We start from the raw sequence: 22602 nt of genomic DNA on the forward strand, positions 1-22602 counted from the left end.
TATTTTATTGTAAAAAACCTACCTGTTACAGACTGCACGTCTAACTCTGTGAGCCATATGTTTGTGACTATTACAGCGCCATCTATCACGAAGCGAAGAAAGTGGTTCAACTAAAACATTCATATTTCTTTACGTACTACACGAATATGTAATAAAAATGGGGGTTCCTATTTTAAAAAACGCAGTTGATATCCGTTTGACCTATGGCAGTGCCATCTAGCGGGCCAACCATAGCGCCATCTGGTTTCCCCCTTCAAGCTAGAAGTTTCGTTCTTTGTAGTTTTTTCGTTTGACGCTTATTTCGTGAGATATTTGGCCCGGTCACGATCAATGGACCACCCTGTGTACTTAGGGATTACAATGATGAATAACCTAAAGTGGAACGATCACATAGATAATGCTGGGAGGAAAGGAAACCAAACATTGCGATTTATTGGCAGAAGACTTGTAACAGGCTCACTAAAGAGACTGCATGCACTACGCTTGTCCGCCCTCTTCTGGAATATTGCTGTGCAGTGCGTGATCCGCATCATATAGGATTGACGGAGGACGTCGAAAAAGTTCAAAAAAGGGCAGCTTGCTTTATATTATCGCGAAATAAGTGAGAGAGTTCCACGGGTATGCTACAGCAATTGGGATGGCTGTGATTAAAACAAAGGCGTTGCTCGCTGCTGCACGACGTTCTCATGAAATTTAGATCGCCAGCATTCTCCTCATAGTGTGGTAATATTTTGTTGACGCCCACCTGCATAGGGAGAAATGATCACCAAAATAAAATAAGAGAAATGAGATCTCGCACGGAAAGATTTAAATGTTCATCTTTCCTGCGCGCTGTTCGAGAGTGGAATGGTAGAGCAGTAATTTAAAAGTCGGTCAATGAACCCTCTGCCGGGCACTTAATTGTGAATTGCAGACTAATCACGTAGATGTAGACGCCACAGGCGCACTGCGATCAGTATCACGGAGCAACAACTGGACGACGAAGCGGCAGCAGTACTGGACACAAGCCAGAGCTTTGCGCCGATGTCTATACCTACATCCCCGAAAACTGCCGAGATTTTGAACGCTGTGGAACAGGCTATCCGACGAGTACCAAGCGATACCGCAGAGGAAATTCGTCTGGAAACCTGCCAAATTGTTGTCAAATCGGCTCGACAAAGAAACAACAACTCCAAAACAGAAAGAGGATAACTTCTCATCTGCATCCTTTTCAAACAATGCGTAAGTATACCTTAAAAGTAAATTTACCAAGCATGTTAGTAATCTGTGATTCGTTACATTCTGCAGACATCTATGTATTAATTTTATTTTAGAATATTAATTGTAACTAAGGTCAATACCGTCAAAGGCTCAGCACATAAATAACAAATGTCAGACAGTAATAAAACTACACACATCAAAAAAAGTTTGCATCATATCAGTTCCGAGAGTTCCTAAACCTGTAAGAAAATTGGAATAGAGATTAACATAAACATCATTTCCGCCCTTTTTATTGCTCATGAAACCCACACATTCCATATTGTACCACCATACAGCGAGACCTTCATAGGTGGTGGTCCAGATTGTTGTACACACTGGTACCTCTAATACCCAGTAGCCCGTCGCCTTGCTTTGATGCATGCCTTTATTCCTAGTGGCATGCTGTCCACCAGTTCACCAAGGCACTGTTGGTCTAGATTTTCACGCTCCTCAACGGCGATTCGGCGTAGATGCCTCGGAGTGGTTGGTGGGACACGTCGTCCATAAACAACCCGTTACAATCTATCCCAGGCATGTTCGGCAGGGTCCATGTCTAGAGAACATGCTGGCCACTACAGTTGAGTGACGACATTCATGTATAGTATAGCGGTTACGGCGCCTTCCATGAGCACCAGCGGCATACGTCGGCCCCACATAATGCCACCGCAAAACAGCAGGGACATTCCACCTTGCTGCATTCGCTGGAAAATGTGTGTAAGGCTTCCCGCCTGACCGGGTTGCCACCAAACACGTCGACGACGATTGTCTCGTTGAAGGCATACGCGACACTCATCGGTGAGGAGAACGTGATGCCAATCCTGAGTGGTCCATTCGGCATGTTGTTGGGCCCATCTGCACCGCGCTGCATAGTGCCGTGGTTGCAAAGATAGACCTCAGAAAGGACGTCAGTAGTGAAGTTGCGCAGCATGCAGCCTATTGTGCACAGTTTGAGTCGTAACACGACGTCCTGTGGCTGCACGATAAGCATTATTCTACATGGTGGCGTTGCTGTCAGGGTTCCTCGGAGCCGTAATCCATAGGTAGCGGTCGTCCACCACAGTAGTAGCCCTTGGGCGGTCTCAGTGAGGCATGTTATCGACTGTTCCTGTATCTCTGTATCTCCTCCATGCTGGAAAATGTGTGTAAGGCTTCCCGCCTGACCGGGTTGCCACCAAACACGTCGACGACGATTGTCTCGTTGAAGGCATACGCGACACTCATCGGTGAGGAGAACGTGATGCCAATCCTGAGTGGTCCATTCGGCATGTTGTTGGGCCCATCTGCACCGCGCTGCATAGTGCCGTGGTTGCAAAGATAGACCTCAGAATGGACGTCAGTAGTGAAGTTGCGCAGCATGCAGCCTATTGTGCACAGTTTGAGTCGTAACACGACGTCCTGTGGCTGCACGATAAGCATTATTGTACATGGTGGCGTTGCTGTCAGGGTTCCTCGGAGCCGTAATCCATAGGTAGCGGTCGTCCACCACAGTAGTAGCCCTTGGGCGGTCTCAGTGAGGCATGTTATCGACTGTTCCTGTATCTCTGTATCTCCTCCATGCCCGAACAACATCGCTTTGGTTCACTCCGATACGCCTGGACACTTCCCTTGTTGAGAGCCCTTCCTGGCACAAAGTAACAGTGCGGAGGCGATGGAACCGCGGTATTGACCGTCTAGGTATGATAGAACTACAGAAAACACGAGCCGTGTACATCTTTCCTGGTGGAACGATTGGAACTGATCGGCTGTCGGGCCCCCTGCGTCTAAAAGGTGCTGCTCATGCATGGTTGTTTACATCTTTGGGCGGATTTAGTGACATCTCTGTCGTATAATATGCACAGTCAACGTGTATCTACAGGAGTTCTGAGAACCGGGGTGATGCAAAACTTCTTTTGAGATGTGTATTAAGACGTAGGCAGTTTCTTCGGTAGATGATAAATGCCGCTTACAAGACGGAGGTGCTTCTGCCGTAACGCCAGCGTTGTTAATGAGAATGTCGACGCCTCCCAGGTTTTCTTTAATCCACTTGAAGACTGAAATAATGCTCTCCTCGCTGCTGACATCGCCTTCTATGGCGTGTAGCTGGCCTGAAGCATCTTTCAGTTCCAACTCCTGGAAAAATAAGAGAAGTTCTTAATACAGCAATTCCAGTATAACTACATGCCTTAATTTAATGTATTTATTTTTATTTTTATTTATTTTATTTTATTTTATTTTTAACTTTGCTAAAGGTGGCTGATTTAAAGTTTTTGAAACTGGTGGCTTATGTGAAGTTTTCGAACCTTTATCTCAGTGTAGCTCAAGTATGGCATAGACTGACATCTTCTCAAGAAAATACCATCTGAGAGGAATTTTGCAATTTTGTAAACCAAAATTATTTTATTCTACCTACCTGTGTCTTTCGTCACTACTATAATTGTTGGTGTCTGCTGGTTCGAGCAACTGCAGCAGATGTTAGGGGTCGGTATGTTTGGTTCAAATGGCTCTGAGCACTATGCGACTTAACTTTTGAGGTCATGAGTCGCCTAGAACTTGGAACTAATTAAACCTAACTAACCTAAGGACATCACACACATCCATGCCCGAGGCAGGATTCGAACCTGCGACCGTAGCGGTCGCTCGGTTCCAGACTGCAGCACCTAGAACCGCACTGCCACTCCGGCCGGCGTCGGTATGTTTCAACTTAGTTGTAAAGTTACTCTAATCCTCATATCAGGGTGTAAGTCTAGGGTATTCTTGTTTGTTGACAAGGACATGGAGGCAGATTAATTGCGATTTTGCATTTACTGTTGGAACTGCCGCTAGTATGCTCTTCTTGTTTGGCGTGTTGGCAATCAGGTGCAGGTGTGGTTTGTATTGGGTAATACCTGTTGGTTCGTAGTCGATGTCCAGTCTGATAATGCTTCTAGGTGGACATAGTTCTATCGTAAATAGTATTTTGAAGGTCAGTTGATTTAGTTTCGGTAGGTGTGCAGAAGAGTAGTCCATAATCGCTATAATAAAGATATTGTTGATACATATGGCTATGGTGTCGGAGCATGCATGGAAACGTCTGTCCGTTTCTTCTAAGAAGGAATGTCATTACCTAGCGTTATGTACTACATGTTTTATGTGAGTCTTAAAGTTGAATAGGTCTATAGACGGGCGATCAAGTATTTTGCCGAGTTGCTCGATATGACGTGGATTCCCATAGGGTGAGTCTGATGTTGCTAGTTTGTTATCGTTTTTGAAACTGAGATGTCAGTGTATGGATAGTCAAGTTCGATTTGAAACGCCTAGTCAACAGCCATTTTTGTGGTCTGAAAGGGCTCGGTCTCTAGCTTTTACAGGCGTGTACCGGAAAGCAAAAGTAACACAAGTTAGTGCCCGCAGACGAATTTTAGTAACGCCATTATTTTAAAATAGGAAATGGTTGGTACTCTCCTCTTCAAATAGGGATATTGTGGTCCTGCAGCCATTATCAAACAAGATCCAGAGGAATTACGAGATGTAGCTGTCAGAGGGCACTGATTTACATCAGTGGGGGAAGTTGGTAATTTGTACGGAACCAGGATTGGAACCTGAATCTCCTGCTCTGACTGCTGACGGGAGACGTAGGGCCGGCCACTGTGGCCGAGCAGTTCTAGGTGCTTCAGTCCGGAACCGCGCTGCCGCTACGGTTGCAGGTTCCAATGCTGCCTCGGGCATGGATGTGTGAGATGTCCTTAAGTTGGTTAGGTTTAAGTAGTTCTAAGTATAGGGGACTGTTGACCTCAAATGTTAAGTCCCATAGTGCTTAGAACCATTTGAACAATTTTTTTTAGGCGTGTTAGGGTAGTCCGTGCAATAGGGATGACCTTTGTGTCTGGCTGGTTCAGTGGTCACAGCATCTGGCTAGTAAGCAGGAGGCCTGGGTTCGAATACCAGTCAGGTACAAATTTTCATTGTTTGCCATTGATGTAAATCAATGCCTACTAACAGCTCCATACCGTAACTTCTCTGTATCTTGATTTAGACCACAGCCTGAGTGCAGCGACGCAGCGAACAGGCAGAATGTTCGATGACGTGAGAACACGATCCGATGCTGTAGTGTCATGGGTTCAGTGGTGTGTAGCAGAGTTCTTCAATGTCATTACGAGTAGAACGTCACGCGCAGTCCATTAGCTCTGCATACTTTGTCACTCTATTGTGAAGGAACGATCCGATAAAAAATTGGATTTTTACGTTTCATATAGCTTTACATGTCATCTTCATGGTGAAGTGTCTATCATCTTGTTAATGGTTATTTATTGTGATATTCGCAATTAAATAAGAAGCTGCGTGGAACTCGAAAAAGTTTGCAGTAAAAATATGTGACGCTATGATACTGCGTTTGCCACATACTACATTATATGTTGCTGCGAATTTGGTTCAAAATGGTTCAAATGGCTCTGAGCACTATGGGACTCAACTGCTGAGGTCATTAGTCCCCTAGAACTTAGAACTAGTTAAACCTAAGGACATCACAAACAGCCATGCCCGAGGCAGGATTCGAACCTGCGACCGTAGCGGTCTTGCGGTTCCAGACTGCAGCGCCATTAACCGCACGGCCAGTTCGGCCGGCTGCTGCGAATTTATTTTAGATTTTGCAGGAGGTTTCTATCTGTCTCCAGTCTCGAGAAAATGTAGTTTATGTAGCACGTTCATTTCTGACCACACACGTCCGAGAATGAAACATTCATAACATACTCTATATTTCTTAAACCGCCCAAGATACCGAAACGAGATTTTGGCAAATGGCGTCACACAATGAGGAAATATTTGGCCACGTGGTTAACATATGGAATTTTCTTATCTACGGCGGTATAGCCAAAGGTACAGTTTTTTTATTCACTCACTGGTAGCTAGTGAAAAGCGAATTCCCTAGTATAAAAATAAACGTAAAATTTCTTATCTTATATTACAACAAATTTACACCATGAAGTTTTCCCTTAGGTATTGACCTCTCTGTTCACCTTTAGCTTGTTTAATACGACACTGTTTCAAGATTCTGTCACAACAGCTATTGCGAGGCGAGTTTGTGAATTTATACTGTGATTTGCCAATAGAGACACAATTAAACCAGTCAACAAGAGAAATTTAGCCAATGCTCAAGACAGATGAGGCTTCTTTAAATAATAAATGGTTAACAATTCAGACAAAATAAATCGCCAACTCTGTTGCAGTTTTGGCGGAATCCTGCAACCCATGGTACTTTTAACATTGAACGTCTGGAATGTAAACTTACCGAAGGATTTTGTCCCTGTTCATCACCTCAGAAACATGAAAATAATGCAGCAAATAGTGTATCACAGTTTTGTTCCCCATTCATAGTGAAGCAGTGAACTTCTTCACCATATGTAATTGTCTTTTAATGGTTAAAGATAGACTACGTATGTTTGTTTTAACCCTAGTGAGTAGTCTCAAATGGTTTATAAAGTAACGACTATCATGTTTTCATAACTTTGTTATCCACAAAAAAAGCATGCATCATTTCTTTTCTACTAGAACGACGCTGCATTTTTGGTGCAGAGTAGAAGTGACCGAATAAAACACTTTCATAACTCTGAAGCTATAAATACATTGACTACTTGCAGAACCCTGCAGATATTCGGCAACGTCAATATCACTGATGAATTAAAGGATATTTCTAGTAAGAAGATTCACTCTGTTAGTCTGTACAGGAATAGAAATGGAAACATGGTACCCTGTTACTGTACTTTTTCGTATGTCAAAGATAAATGAAGTGTACACATAAAATGATTTGGTGAGTTTCATTCCCAGCTGTTGATTGTTAACGGCACACTGGGCTACACGATTACCCTAGAATTTTAACAGAATTGGAGATTTATATTCATCTGACTTTTAAACTTCTTTCTTCAGAAGTGTCGTCACTGACAACAAACTAAAGCTAAAGCAGAGACTGATGAAACTTAATGATTATAGGTGTTAATGGAACGATAGTATATTAACAGGTTACACAGTGAAGGTGCAAGTGCTTTTTAGCAAATTATTTCTTTAAAATCGTAAGGTTGTGCTGTAGCTCTTATACATGCAGACAAACAACAGAGTCGGCTGCATTGCTATTGTATTTGATAGCCGGCCGGGGTGGCGGAGCGGTTCTAGGCGCTACAGTCTGCAACCGCGCGACCGCTACGGTCGCAGGTTCGAATCCTGCCTCGGGCATGGGTGTGTGTGATGTCTTTAGGTCAGTTAGGTTAAGTAGTTCTACGTTCTACGGGACTGATGACCTCAGAAGTTAAGTCCCATAGTGCTCAGAGCCATTTGAACCAATCTATTTGATACTGGAGGGACATACGTTTCTAAAAGTCGATTTATTCATTCTAAGGAAAGCTCCAAGTCTTCCAGTGTCTGGAAAGTTTAATACATTGTGTGAGAATTTACGATTAGATCTTGATAAGTTCCATTAACGCACGAGAATGTTTGTGTCTACATTTGATCATACTTCGCAAAAGATCCGTGAACGCTTGAGCGTGTTTTGCAGCAATTTGCATTCAACTACGTCGCCAAAGGAAAAATAGTTATCTTAAACAGGGGACCTAGAAACGACGGAGAGGCTCCGTCCCCGCCGTAGCCCTCGAAACGCGCACAACCCCACAACACGCGACTGCAGTCCACTCACCCCACCGCCGCCCCACACCGAACCAGGGTTATCGTGCGATTCGGCCCCCGGTGCACCCCGGGAACGTCTCATACCAGACGAGTGTAACCCCAGATGTCTGCGTGCTAGAGTAATTATGGTGTACGCGTACGTGGAGGCAATGTTTGCGCATCAATCGCCGACATATTGTAACTGAGGAGGAATAAGAAGAACCTGCCCGAATTCGCCGAGGCAGATGCAAAAGCGACTTAAAAACCATCCACAGGCTGGTCGGCATTCCGGACCTCGACACTATTCCGCCGGACGGATTTGTGCCGGGGACTGTCACGCCTTCCCGCTCTCTAGACCACGCGGCTAGTCGGGCGGGCTACCTTGATGTAAGTAAAAGTCAATTCAATAACTATTTGCTTTATGAAATTTTATTTTAAACAAAACAGCATTACGCAATTTAAACAATTGCGTCTAATATCAGTAGTGGAAAGAAATTTGCGAGACATGTTTCCGAATTAATTTTGTCAGAACAGAATGACACAATAATAATATTTACTTGCCGTCAATAATAGCTCATTGCTATTTCTCACTATATCCTCCCTCTAGTCGATCTGGTTTTGTATTGTGACTGACTAGATTGCCAAATTTATTGCGCTTGGTATAAGGCTGTGATAATCTCTTCAAAAGACGTGGCTCACCGCTCACCGCACGCTCGAGGATCACAAACTGCTTTCTGTTGCACGCTCACGCCCCGCTGTAAGCAGCTATCGCCAGCTGTGCGAGCCTCCCGACGCGCTTGCCAACAGCACACTTCCCTATCGTCAAATGGGTTTCTGTTGCACGCTGCGGGGGGAACAGCGCTCAAAGCTGGCCGCCCACTCTGGTCACGGCCTTAATGGTACGTACTAGCGGAGATTCAGAAGATCGCAGAATTACAGTACAAATAGGAAAATGATAAGTGTCAGTGGATACAGCACCTTTACAAACTTGTATTCATCTACATCTACACCTTCATCAATATAGATACTCCGCAAGTCACCGTACGGTGCGTGACGGAGGGTACTTTGTACCACAATTAGTCGTTTCGTTTCCTGTTTCAGTCGCAGATAGAACGAGAGAAAAACGACTCTCTACATGCCTCCATATGAGCTCTAATTTCTCGTATCTTATCTTCGTGGTCCCTACGCGAAATTTATGTTTGCGACAGTAGGATCGTTCTGTAGTTAGACTCAAACGCCGGTTCCCTAAACTTTGTCAGTAGTGTTCTTACCTCCAGGGACGCCCACCTGATCTCCCGAGGTATATCCAAAACTCTTACATGCTGATCGAACCTACCGATAAGAAATCCAGCAACTCGTCTCTGAATTACTTCGATGTGCTCCTTCAATCCATCCTGCTGCGGATCCCAGACACTTGAGCAGTGAGGTGCCTGTAGCGTCCTCTATGCAGTCTAGATGAACTACACCTTCCAAAAATTATTCGATTAAACCAAAGTGGACATTCGCCATTCCTAACACATCCTCGGATGCTCGTTCCATTTCATATCGCTTCGCAACGTTAGGCACAAACATTTAAACAACGTGACTGTGTCAAGCAGTGCACTACTATTGCTGTATCCGAGCATTACTGGTTACAGTGATTCGGCGCAGATCCCTTACAGTGGTTGGTGGGTCACATCGTCCATAAACAGGCCTTTTCAATCCACCCCAGGCATGTTCGATAGGGTTCATATCTGCAGAACATGCTGGCCACTCTAGTCGAGCGGTGTCGTTATCCTGAAGGAAGTTATTCACAAGATGCGTACGATGGGGGCGCGAATTGTCGTCCATGAAGACGAATGCCTCCCCAATATCCTGCCGATATGATTGCACTATCGGTCGGAGGATGGCATTCACGTATCTTACAGCCGTTACGGCGCCTTCCATAACCACTACCGGCGTAGGTCGCCGACGATTGTCTCGTTGACATATGCAACACTCATCGGTGAGGAGAACGTGATGCGAATCCTGAGCGGTCCGTACGGCCTGTTGTTGGGCCAATCTGTACCGCGCTGCATGGTGTCGTGGTTGCAAAAATGGACCTCGCCATGGACGTCGGGAGTGAATTTGCGCATCATACAGCCTATTGCACACAGTTCGAGACGTAACACGACGTCCTGTGGCTGTACGAAAAGCATTATTCAACATGTTGGCGTTGCTGTCAGGATTCCTCCGAGCCATAATCCGTAGGTAGCGGTCACCCATTGCAGTAGTAGCCCTTGGTTGGCCTGAGCGAGGCATTTCATCGACAGTTACTGTCTCCCTGTTTCTCCTCCATGTCCGAAAAACATCATTTTGGTTCGCTCCGAGACGTCTGAACGACACTTCCCTTGACGAGACCCCTTGCTGGCACAAAGTAACAATGGAGACGCGATCGAACCGCGGTACTGACCGTCTGGGCATCGTTGAACTACAGACAACAAGAGCCGTGTACCTCCTTCCTGGTGGAATGACTGGTACTGATCAGCTGTCGGACTCCTCCGACTACTAGGCGCTGCTCAAGCATGGTTGTTTCATCTTTGGGCGGGTTTAGTGACATCTCTGAACAGCCAAATGGACTGTGACACAATGTCCACAGCCAACGTCTATATTCAGGAGTTGTGGGAACTAGGGTGATGCAAAGCTTTTTGTGATGTGTGCATATCGATAGCGAAAGTTAGACAGCCCACAATAAAAGCTGGGTCGTTCTGTGCATAACGCTATGCAGAAACATTGAGCACTTCAAGCGTCACAGAACGAGTGATTACTTGCCTCCTAACCTGCCTTATACAGTGAAGTGACAAGTCATGTGATAGTGGTATACACTTATACAGATAGCGGTAGTATCATGTACACAACGTATAAAAGGGCAGTGCAATGGCGGGGCTACTGTTTGTACTCAGATGATTCATGTGAAAAGGTCTTTGAGATGATTATGACCGCACGATGGGAACTAACAGACACTGAACTCGCAGTCGTAATTGGAGCTAGACGCATGGGGCATTCCATTTCAGAAATAGTTGGGGTTCTGAATATTTCGAGATCCACAGAGTCAAGAGTGTGCTGAGAATGCCCAATTTCTGACATTACCTCTCACCGCAGACATCGGAATGGCCGACGACCTTCACTTAACGACTGAGAGCAGCGGCATTCGAATAGAGTTGTCTGTGCTAACAGATAAGCGTCTTAGCGTGAAATAACCGCAAAAATCAATGTGGCTCGTACGACGAACTTATCCGTTAAAATAATTCGGTGAAATGTGGCGTTAATGGACTACGGCAGCAGATGACCAACGTCAAGGCCTAACAGCATGACATCGCCTGCAGCACCTCTCCTGGGCTCTTGACTGTGTCAGTTGGCCGTAGACGACTGGAAACTGTGGCCTGATCATATGAGTCTCGATATCGGTTGCTAAGAGCTAACGGTGGGGTTAGTGTGTGGCGCGACCCTACGAAGTCATGGACCAAGATGTCAACAAGGCACTGTGCGAGCTGGTGGTGGCTCCATAATGGTATTGGATGCATTTACATGAAATGCACCGGGTGCTCTGGTTCATCTGAACCAATCATTGACTGAAAATGGTTCGGTTACCTGGAGACCATCTGCAGCCATTCATGGACGTCATGTTCTCAATTTTTTATGGATGACAATGTACCATGTCATGTGGCCACAACTGTTGGCCATTCGTTTGGAGTACATTCTGGACTATTCGAGGGAATCATTTGGCCACCCGGATAGCCCAACATGAATTCCGTCAAACATTTATGGGACATAATCGAGAGATCAGTTCGTGCATAAAATCCTGCACCGGAAAGAATACGGAACGATAATCCGACGGTCGTGGGATCGAGTCCCTATCCGAAAAAATATTTTTGTTTTCAATTTTTACGTTTGTTACACTGCAGATAAACAGAGATAACACTGAATATGTTTTATTTGAAGTGGTGTATGCAGGAAAAATGTTTACTTCTGTCAACTGACTAAATCGTGAAACTAATAAAGCGGTTATTCAACAAAATGTCACATGGATTTTCACTACCCAAGGAAATAAAGCTAGGATATGTTAGTACCGTATTTAAGAAAGTGGATTTCTATAGCTGCTCGAACTATTGATGAATTTGTGTTATAAACACATTACTGAGAATTTTTGGGGAAATAATAAAATATATGCTACAAATAAATTTTAAAATCCAGTAAGAAAAATGTAACTTCACAGCTGGTAGACATGCGAAGACCATATTTCACATTACGACAGATCTTAGAGAAACATAGTGAAAAATCAAGAAACATTATATTAATTTTCATAGATTTAGAAAAAGCATATGTTACTGTCCTGCGAAAACTACTTTGGAGAACATTACTTATGGCGAATATAAGAGGCCCATTAATTAAAATAATACAACAAAAATACGAAGATAACATATGTCAAATGAAATTTTGGTAATATACTTTCACAGAAGTTTAGAACAAGCAAGGGTGTGTTACAAGGCTGCCCCATTTCAAAACATTACTTAAAATCTACATAGACATAAATCATATGAGAAGGTCTCGTAAAAGCAATGGGGTGGGGCTAGATATTAAAGATGAAGCGTATTTACGTCACGTACTATTGGCTGATGATCAAGTAGTTACAGCGCAAGACGGAGAGGATGCAAATTATATGTGTAATCAGTTAGTAATGGAATACGAAACTGGGAATTGAAGATTACTCATCAGAAAACAGAATACCTCACTAATGATGCAGATGACTTGTACATAGAGGGAAAGAGAATGAAGAAGGTCAATAATTTCTGTTATTTGAGATCCATTTTAGAGATGGAGGGAAAATCAGAAGTAGAAATTAATAAAGGAATTAGCAGTGGAAGGTCACTTGGATACTCAACTGAATCTTATGCATCAGAAATATAATAAACCGAATATAAATCGATGATAGAGAACCTAGTTACGTATATACATTTACTACTAATCCGAAACACGTAACAGAACTGCTAGCAGTAGAAATGAACTTCCCGAGAATCAGCAAAAATTTCCAGAAAACAGAAAATAAGAAACGACGAAATAATAAAGAGAGTGGAAGTAGAAGAAAGAATACCTGAAGCGATAGACAGAAGTAAGTTGCAGTGGTAGGAGCATGTAAGAAGAAAGAAGGAAGCCAGGATACCGGAATGGGAACCAGAGGGAAGGAAGAGAAAAGGACCCTCTATGACCATATGGCTCCAAAATGTACAGTTAACAATGGGAATATATACAAGATCGTAACACCAGGAGGGACATCCTGTGGACATAAATTAAGATCTTATATAACAGATGTAATAATTTCCGGGTATTTGTTATGTTGTGTAGCTTTGTGTGTTGTATGCCTTTGTATGTAGGAAAATCTCAATAAATAATGAAAAATAAATATTTGACTCGTTGGCAGGAGAAACGAAAACATAAACACATGACGACATATTTCAAGGAAAAGAAGGATTCCCATCTCGCAGTTAAAGCGATTCCCCCCAACCAACCTCCCCCAGATACACTTCGCTATTGCAACTCTGCAACATCCACTCTTATCTCCAGCTGAGGAATTTGATCAAAACCGCATTTATCTTGTCGAGAGACAAGGTGAAATAACCTACCGAGAAGGCCGTTCTAAAATACAAGAAAATAGTTCAAATGGCTCTAAGCACTATGGGACTTAAAATCCAAGGTCATCAATCCCATAGACTTAGAAGTACTGAAACCTAAATAACCTAAGGACATCACACACATCCATGCCCGAGGCAGGATTCGAACTTGCGACCGTAGCAGCAGCGCGGTTCCGGACTGAAGCGCCTAGAACCGCACGGCCACAGCGGCCGGCTTCTAAAACACATCTAATGTATATCAACCGCTATCCGCGCTCATATATGACGAAATGATGCGATATGGGCGGTTTACTACCAAAATGTGCGATGAGACACAAGCTTTTACGAATGTAAACCACTTTCGTTTTTTTACAGAAACTATAAAAAACGTTGTAATTTAGAAAACAAAAGATGCTGCGCTTACAACGTGTGTAAGATTCCGAGGAAATTACTGCTTCTACTATTTTTATGTTGAATGTTACTCCAGCATGTACAAATCACCAACTGCACCACGAATTCACTGAGGTTTTAAACTTCACGGGATATCAACTAATAATGTGTCGGATCTTCTTCTGTTCGCCTTATAGATGTCGACATGGCATGAACTCAGTAAGCCGTTGAAAGTTCCCCGCATAAATACTGAGCCATGCAGTCCGGAGACTAGGTTAATGTAAATGTCTCATACCCTGACCGAACCACGCAAAAATGCTGTATTTTTTCTGAACATTTGGCCATCTGAAGTTCCCACTTCCGTCCCTTTCATTTATGATCAAGACCTGCATGTACAAAAAGTTTCGAACGAAATCGGTAATGTGGTGTCACCGCCAGACACCACACTTGCTAGGTGGTAGCCTTTAAATCGGCCGCGGTCCGTTAATATACGCCGGACCCGCGTGTCGCCACTATCAGTGATTGCAGACCGAGCGCCGCCACACGGCAGGTCTAGAGAGACGTCCTAGCACTCGCCCCAGTTGTACAGTCGACTTTGCTAGCGATGGTTCACTGACAAATTACGCTCTCATTTGCCGAGACGATATTTAGCATAGCCTTCAGCTACGTCATTTGCTACGACCTAGCAAGGCGCCATTATCATTTGCTATTTATCTTGTGATGCATGTACCGTCAGACCGATGTTTACCAATTATGGATTAAAGTTAAGTATTCCAGAAGCTACGTACTTTTTTACTAGACTCAACTCCTTTAACTGTTCCAGATCTCACGCCAGCCTACGTGAGCTTAAACGTGTGCCTTTCGGCTATCTCATAGTGGCTTGGCTGTCTTGCCAAGTCACAACAGGTAATAACGAGTAAGGGCTGTGCTCTAACCTAAATGAAGTTAAAGAAACCTATAAAAATCTCGAATAATTGAGAGTTCATTGTAATGCGAGTTTTGACCAGGGCAAAAGTAAGCTAAAAATGGTATTGCAGTATCAATAACATACCGACTTCTGGACAAAGGGAAGCAAAAAGTAATATATAAAACTACATAAGGTTTATTTTTTACCGAAATTGCTACTTTTTATTTATTTTAAAATTTGAAACGTAAGGCGCACACATATTTCTGATAAAACATTAGAAAACTTCACTTTCATACCTTGTTGATTGCTCAACAAACTGTGTCATCTCCATTCATATTTTAATTTTAAAAGCGAAATTACATCTCTTTAAACACCGTGAACCAGTTCTCGCTTGAAGCGAATGATGAACCCTTCAATGCGCGGCGAATGTTTTTTTTCTTTTTTTTTCCTCTGCATGGAGAATGGTATTTCAATAAGCTGTTAGGGCTCCCCGGCCGCAGGGGTAGTAGCGCGCCAGGATGACTCAGAGTTTTGGTTTGGGAGAGAGGGGGGACTCCCGCCAGAGCGTCCAGTGCTGCACAGACGAAATGGCATCGACTTTTTTTCCGTCGAAGAATACACAGTGCCTCTTCTGATCCAGACGACGGCGACATAGCGTGTGGAAGTGTGTCAACGCGAACGTCATCGCCGGAATCTGCTGCTACGGCAACCGGCCGCTCTGTCCCGTGACGTAACGCCTGTCTGTCCTCGTCCCTGCGGCGTGGACGAAGGCGTCTTTCAGGCAAGCTGAAATCCCCGCGCCACCCCTCCGGAGCGCAGTTGGCTACTCCAGCAAGAGCTACTCGTGCTCACCACGTACAGCGCCGAATAACAACAGCCAGCAGCGGTCGCCGTAGAAGAGTCTCAGCAGCTCCAGTTGCCCATCCAGGGCGCATCGGACTGTGATTAAGGACAGGCTCGGATCCGGGAGGCCTTGGGATCGCGTCCCTGCTCCACCCTTACGGATGGCAGCTTACAGTCCGTCGGACGACGTCATCCAAAGAGCGGAGGCTGGCTGCCCCGCTGCGGTGCGTCGCCACGGCTGTGTCTTATCCATACAGCAGAACTTGGCGAGTGATTCAGCTGGCTGATTCCAACCGAAATCCATCATCTGATTGTGGTCATATTTTGACAATCGTTGCTCTCTCCGGTTCCAGATGTAGACACAATATCGATACAGCTGCTTGCCTTGAACCTCTCTGGCCCATTTGATGTAATCCCTCTGGAGCGGATGAGTGGAGTTTTCCTTAATAATTATAATATCAGTTTTTCTAGCCTATTTCGGCCTCCACACACACACACACACACACACACACACTGGCAGGAGCTGCTGTAACTGCCATGTGAGGGTTTTTCATAGAACTTCACTGCTTTGTGTTGCGCCAGATCAGAGGTCATTGGAACGGCGGACAGTTCCACGGTACTGGAAGAAGGCCCAGATCATAGCAATCTATAAAAAGGGTAGAAAATCGGACGCACGTAATTACCGGCCAATTTCACTGAGATCGATTTGTTGTAGAATCATGGAACATATTTTGTGTTCAGACGTAATGACCTTTCTAGACTCTGAGAAGCTCATCTGCAGAAACCAGCACGGTTTTAGGAAACAGAGTCATGCGAGACACAGCTGGCCCTCTTTGTGCACGATATACAACAGGCTCAAAATACCGGGTCCCAGGTTGAGGCCATATTTCTAGACTTTCGAAAGGCGTTCGACTCAGTTCCGCACTGTCACTTGCTACAAAATGGGGGTGCTTACGGTCTATCCAATGACATATGCGGTTGGATAGAAAGTTCTGTAACACACAAGGAGCAGTATGTCGTCCTGAACTGGGTAACTTCAACAGAAACAACAGTAACTTCAGGTGTGCCCCATGGCTGCGTAATAGGTCCTCTGCTTCTTACGATTTACATAAACGATCTGGTTGATGGTATTGACAGCGGCGTTAGACTGTTTGCCGATGATGCTGTAGTCTACAGGAAAGTAGTATCACACGAAAGTTGTGAGCAAGTCAATGAGGATTTGCAGAAAATAAATGCGTGGTGTAATGACTGGCAGTTATCTCTCAATATTAGTAAGTGTAACCTGCTGCGTATAACAAGGCTAAAATCAACATTAATGTATGAGTACAAAATAAATGATCAGTCTTTGGAAGCGGTAACATCAGTCAAGTATCTGGGTGTGACTATTCGAAATAATCTCAAATGGAATGATCAGATTACACAAGTAACGAGTAAGGCGAACTCTAGATTGCGATTTATTGGTAGAATCCTGAAGCGATGCAGTCCTTCAACAAAGGAAGTAGCTAACAATACGTTAGTTCGTCCAGTCTGATAGTATTGTTCGTCTGTATGGGACCCTTAGCAGTTGGGTCTCGTTCAAGTGATTGAGAAGGTCCAAAGAAGAGCGGCAAGATTCGTGACTGGTACGTTTAGTCATCGCGAGAGCGTTACAAATCTCATAGAAAGTTTGAAGTGGGACACACTTGCAGATAGACGGCGCGCTAAACAGAAGGGGCTGCTCACTAAATTCCTAAATCCAGTCTTCACGGAGGATGTAGACCGTGTATTATTACCACCAACTTTCAAATTGCGTAATGATCATCATTCAAAGATAAGGGAAATTGGAGTTCGTACTGAGGCGTTCAGACAGTCGTTTTTCCCTCGCGCGATCCGTGAGTGGAACAGAAGGGGGGAAATATGACTTTGGCGCGTATTGTGCCCTCCGCCATACACCTCTTTTTGGCTAGCGGAGTATATATGTAGACCTACCTCAAAAAACCGCAACATTGTCAGCACCCGCTACTCAATGTGTCCATCGATCCCGTAACTTCTGCCTTCCCGCTACAGCTGCGCAATCTTTAATATTGGGCTTCCACTAAACTGCCTTAACTCTAATACACCCCGTGCCCACTCGCATTTTACCAAGGAATAGTCTACACAAAACCCTGCTACAAACACGCCACAACTGATAGCAGATACGCCTACTACTAACATTTTGGGTTGCTGTTGTTCTCGAAGATGGTCTACATGCTGCCACATTTGTTCCATCGAGATTCCCTCTTGTTGGACTCTATTAATTTGTCCAAGGACTGTAGAAGTTCTGTATTGAGTGTGTTACTTAAATAGGTTAAATTTCGAAAAGGTAATAGCGTCAGAGATCCTTCTGGGTAATATAAGCTACTTCATGACAATGTCATAACATTTGAGCCACTAAGCATAGAAGATGACAGTATGTCCAGATTACTTCTCAAGCGGTGCCATTAATGATAGTGCCACTCTCCCGAAGCTCATGTTTTCTGAGCCCTACCGACCAGCCTCCTTCATAGCAGTTAACCATACAGTTTCTGCCGTGAAAACTGAGTATAATCAATGTGTTTCCATTGTCTGTAACTTCCCCCTACAACAAACTCACTTCTCAAATCCATGTATAAGTCTGTAGATAGCCACCCGAACACATCATCAATTACCCTTGTACGCACTTTTCCAACTTTACCCGTGATAATACCTCATGAGTCCGCCTTTCCTTGGAGACTAGTAATACTAGACTAGCAATACTTGCCGCGTTCTCACCTTCACCCACTTCCTCAATATTCTCCACTGGATATTGGTGAATGTTGTACCAATGAAACTCTGAATTTTTCTTCGCAATAGGAACGCAGATCGCTGTATGAAAACTGAGCGCATCGGCTTCTATCTGTTCCCCAACCATATGGAAGAACAGCCAGAAATTTTCCTACTACACTTCGGCTGTATGTAGCAACTCTGTCGCAACCTGCTCTTCTGCTCGGCGCAATCCAACCATGAATTCCCTAGCTATAGGTGTGGCCGTGCGGTTCTAGGCGCTTCAGTCTGGAACCGCGTAACCGCTGCGGTCGCAGGTTCGAATCCTGCCTCGGGCATGGATGTGTGTGATGTCCTTAGGTTAGTTAGGTTTAGGTAGTTCTAAGTTCTAGGGGACTGATGACCACAGATGTTAAGTTCCATAGTGCTCACAAGGGAACCTCCCCATCGCACCCCCCTCAGATTTAGTTATAACTTGGCACAGTGGATAGGCCTTGATAAACCGAACACAGATCAATTGAGAAAACAGGAAGAAGTTGTGTGGAACTGTGAAAAAATAAGCAAAATGTACAAACTGAGTAGTCCATGGGTCACATATGCAACATCACGGAGTTTGTGGGTTCGGGAGCGCCGTGGTCTCGTGGTAGCGTGAGCAGCTGCAGATGAAGAGGTCAGAGGTCCTTGGCTCAAGTCTTCCCACAAGTGAAAATTTTACTTTCTTTATTTTTGCATAGTTATTATCTGTCCGTTCGTTCATTGACGTCTCTGTTCACTGTAATAAGTTTAGTGTCTGTGTTTTGCGACCGCATCGCAAAACCGTGCGATTAGTAGACGAAAGGACGTGCCTCTCCAATGGGAACGGAAAACATTTGATCGCAAGGTCATAGCTCAACCGATTCCTTCACAGGAAAACACATCTGATATATTCTATACGACACTGGTGACGGCATGTGCGTCACATAACAGGAATATGTTCTCGACCGACCTAACTTGTACACTTGGCGAATGGGTAAAAAGACTCTTCTACCTTGCCCGATTTAGGTTTTCTTGTGGATGTGATAATTACTCCCAAAAAAAGTGATGAAAACATAAGAGTTTGTCACATAAACTGGAAATAAAAAATTTAAATTTTCACTCGATTGAAGATTTGAACCAAGGACCTTTCGTTCCTCACCTGCTCACGTTACCACGAGACCACAGAGCTCCTGCTATCCTAGCGTCCTTGATGTTACTTATCTTCCCATGAACTACTCAGTTTGTATATTTTGCTTATTTTTTCTCAGTTCCACACAACTTCTTCCTGTTTTCTCAATTGATTTGTGTTCAGTTTTTCAAGGCCTATCCACTGTGCCAACTTATAACTAAATCTGAGGGGGGTGCGATGGGGAGGTTCCCTTGTCAGAGCCATTTGAACCATTTGAACTCTAGCTATAATCAATACAGCACTAGTATGTCCGTTTAATACATGAAACATCGTCTCCTGTAACATCTCCATTTCACCCCTAGCATCCCTAAGTTGGTCTGGTAGCCCAAGTAGTGAACTTGTTATAATCAGTTCGCCGTCCAATTCACTCAACTGCTTCTGTATTATCTCCAAAAATGGTTCAAATGGCTCTGAGCACTATGGGACTTCACTTCTGAGGTCATCGGTCCCCTAGAACTTAGAACTACTTAAACCTAACTAACCTAAGGACATCACACACATCCATGCCCGAGGCAGGATTCGAACCTGCGACCGTAGCGGTCGCGCGGTTCCAGACTGTAGCGCCTAGAACCGCTCGGCCACCCCAGCAGGCTATTTTCTCCAAATCACTGTTCAGCACTTCCCTCCTTTCACTAGCACATCTTGTTAGGTCTGCTGCCATTTTCCGTAGAAGTCTCGTGTCATTCAACTCCCCTTGTTACAGTTCTGATAACCGCGCTGTGTGCTGCCCCACGGCATCCTTCATAGAATTTGCCATCTGTTGAACCCGGAAAACTGTGCTGTTTAACTTGTACAGTTCCTCTTCATCTGCTGTTACGAATATTGTCTTTAACAACTCTGGTCCAGCATTTACATAGGCTTCTTCCTCCGACTCCTGGCTTGCGGAACCACATCCACCAACTGTGACAACAGCGTTATTACGTACTGTAAGTGAACTGCAACTCTTCGTACTCACCCTCCAACTCCCGAAAAAAATTGTTCCCGTGTTGCTTCTTATGTTGTTCTTGTTGTGGTCTTCAGTCCTGAGACTGGTTTGATGCAGCTCTCCATGCTACTCTATCCTGTGCAAGCTTCTTCATCTCCCAGTACCTACTGCAGCCTACATCCTTCTGAATGTGGTTAGTGTATTCATCTCTTGGTCTTCCTCTACGATTTTTACCCTCCACGCTGCCCTCCAATACCAAATTGGTGAGCCCTCGATGCCGGCCGAAGTGGGCGTGCGGTTAAAGGCGCTGCAGTCTGGAACCGCAAGACCGCTACGGTCGCAGGTTCGAATCCTGCCTCGGGCATGGATGTTTGTGATGTCCTTAGGTTAGTTAGGTTTAACTAGTTCTAAGTTCTAGGAGACTAATGACCTCATCAGTTGAGTCCCATAGTGCTCAGAGCCATTTGAACCATCTGAGCCCTCGATGTCTCAGGACATGTCCTACCAACCGATCCCTTCTTCTAGTCAACTTGTGCCACGAGCTCCTCTTCTCCCCAATTCTATTCAATACCTTCTCATTAGTTAAGTGATCTACCCATCTACAGCATTCTTCTGTAGCACCACATTTCGAAAGCTTCTATTCTATTCTTGTCTAAACTGTTTATCGTTCACGTTTCACTTCCATACATGGCTACACTCCATACAAATACTTTCAGAAACGACTTCCGGACATTTAAATCTATACTCGATGTTAGCAAATTTTCCTTCTTAAGAAACGCTTTCCTTGCCATTGCCAGTCTACATTTTATATCCTCTCTACTTAGACCATCATCAGTTATTTTGCTCCCCAAATAGCAAAACTCCTTTACTACTTTAAGTGTCTCATTTCCTAATCTAATTCCCTCAGCGTCACCCGACTTAATTCGACTGCATTACATTATCCTCGTTTTGATTTTGTTGATGTTCATCTTATACCCTCCTTTCAAGACACTGTCCATTCCGTTCAACTTCTCTACCAGGTCCTTTGCTGTCTCTGACAGAATTACAATGTCATCGGCGAACGTCAAAGTTTTTATTTCTTCTTATACAACTCTGAAAAGACATCTTCTAGCATTTGCATCTGATTCCTAATCTCCCAGATCTCCAGTGTTGTTTTTAGGGTCCATGTACCACTAGTAAGCCATGCAGCCGGCTGTCTCGAGAATACCGCACCCAATTCTAGTGGCTGAAGAGCCGTTTCATGCCCTGCCTCACCCTTGATGCAACACAGCAGCATCCGCATCATCCTTACATATTCGACACCTGCAGAACAACATTGCTCTTTCGCCCCTTTTCTCCTTCCGAGAATGCACAGCACACAAAAAACAATATCAATAATAAGAATATGAGTAAAACTAGCAATTCCGCAAAAAAAGTTCCTAGCGCAGTAAAATACACACTCTCCGAGACACTAACCTGAAGAACCGCCAACAAATTGCAGTCATATAACTTACTTACGTGACCTTAACCTGTATTGCACATCATGCACAGTACGTTGCTCACCAATTCCCGGTCCCTTCTTTTTATCCCTTGCAACTTTCTCCTCTTGTTTGGTTGCCAATAAATGTGGTATCCGCTGCACCATAACTTTAAATGTCTTTATGCGACTGATATCACAGGCCTGCGACATAGAAATTGTTTAAAACATATTTAGTAATTTTTATAGTATTTTCAACGCTGATTTCGAGAAAAATAGTGAAAAAATTCCATCACGTACAGTTATTTAACAAATTACTTGTCTAGTTTTAGCTTTTTTCGATACTTCAGTGACTTTGAATTTTGGATTTTAGGATCTCCATAAACTGTTATTTAGCAGTGTTTATACTAGATACACGTAAAACAAAGAGTAATTAGAAGAAACCAGCAGTATTTTCATGTCTGTACCAGTCTGTCGCGCTGCTACTTCCCCCGCCATCACCAAGCAGTGAGCTTCTGCTGTTGTCCTTCAGTTCACAGTACCTCTTTACTCTCTGCTGTTCATGTGTTGTTGTTACTAGTGCATTAAAGTAGTGACTGTTTTCTTGTGTTGCGAAGTTGTTTTATGGGCAATGGACAATGGCTT

General features: G+C 44.1%; 1 protein-coding gene across 1 annotated transcript in view; it reads right to left on the bottom strand.

Moving 5' to 3' along the window:
- LOC124625327 (dehydrogenase/reductase SDR family member 11-like) overlaps window positions 1-22602 on the bottom strand; it is a 132039-nt gene that overhangs the window by 84741 nt on the left and 24696 nt on the right. Inside the window, exon 2 of the mRNA XM_047149161.1 lies at window positions 3186-3348. Coding sequence (XP_047005117.1) covers window positions 3186-3348 — 163 coding nt within the window. The remainder of the gene's footprint in view (window positions 1-3185; window positions 3349-22602) is intronic.

Source organism: Schistocerca americana, chromosome 1 (genome assembly GCF_021461395.2).
Source record: "Schistocerca americana isolate TAMUIC-IGC-003095 chromosome 1, iqSchAmer2.1, whole genome shotgun sequence".
Lineage (NCBI taxonomy): Eukaryota > Metazoa > Arthropoda > Insecta > Orthoptera > Acrididae > Schistocerca > Schistocerca americana.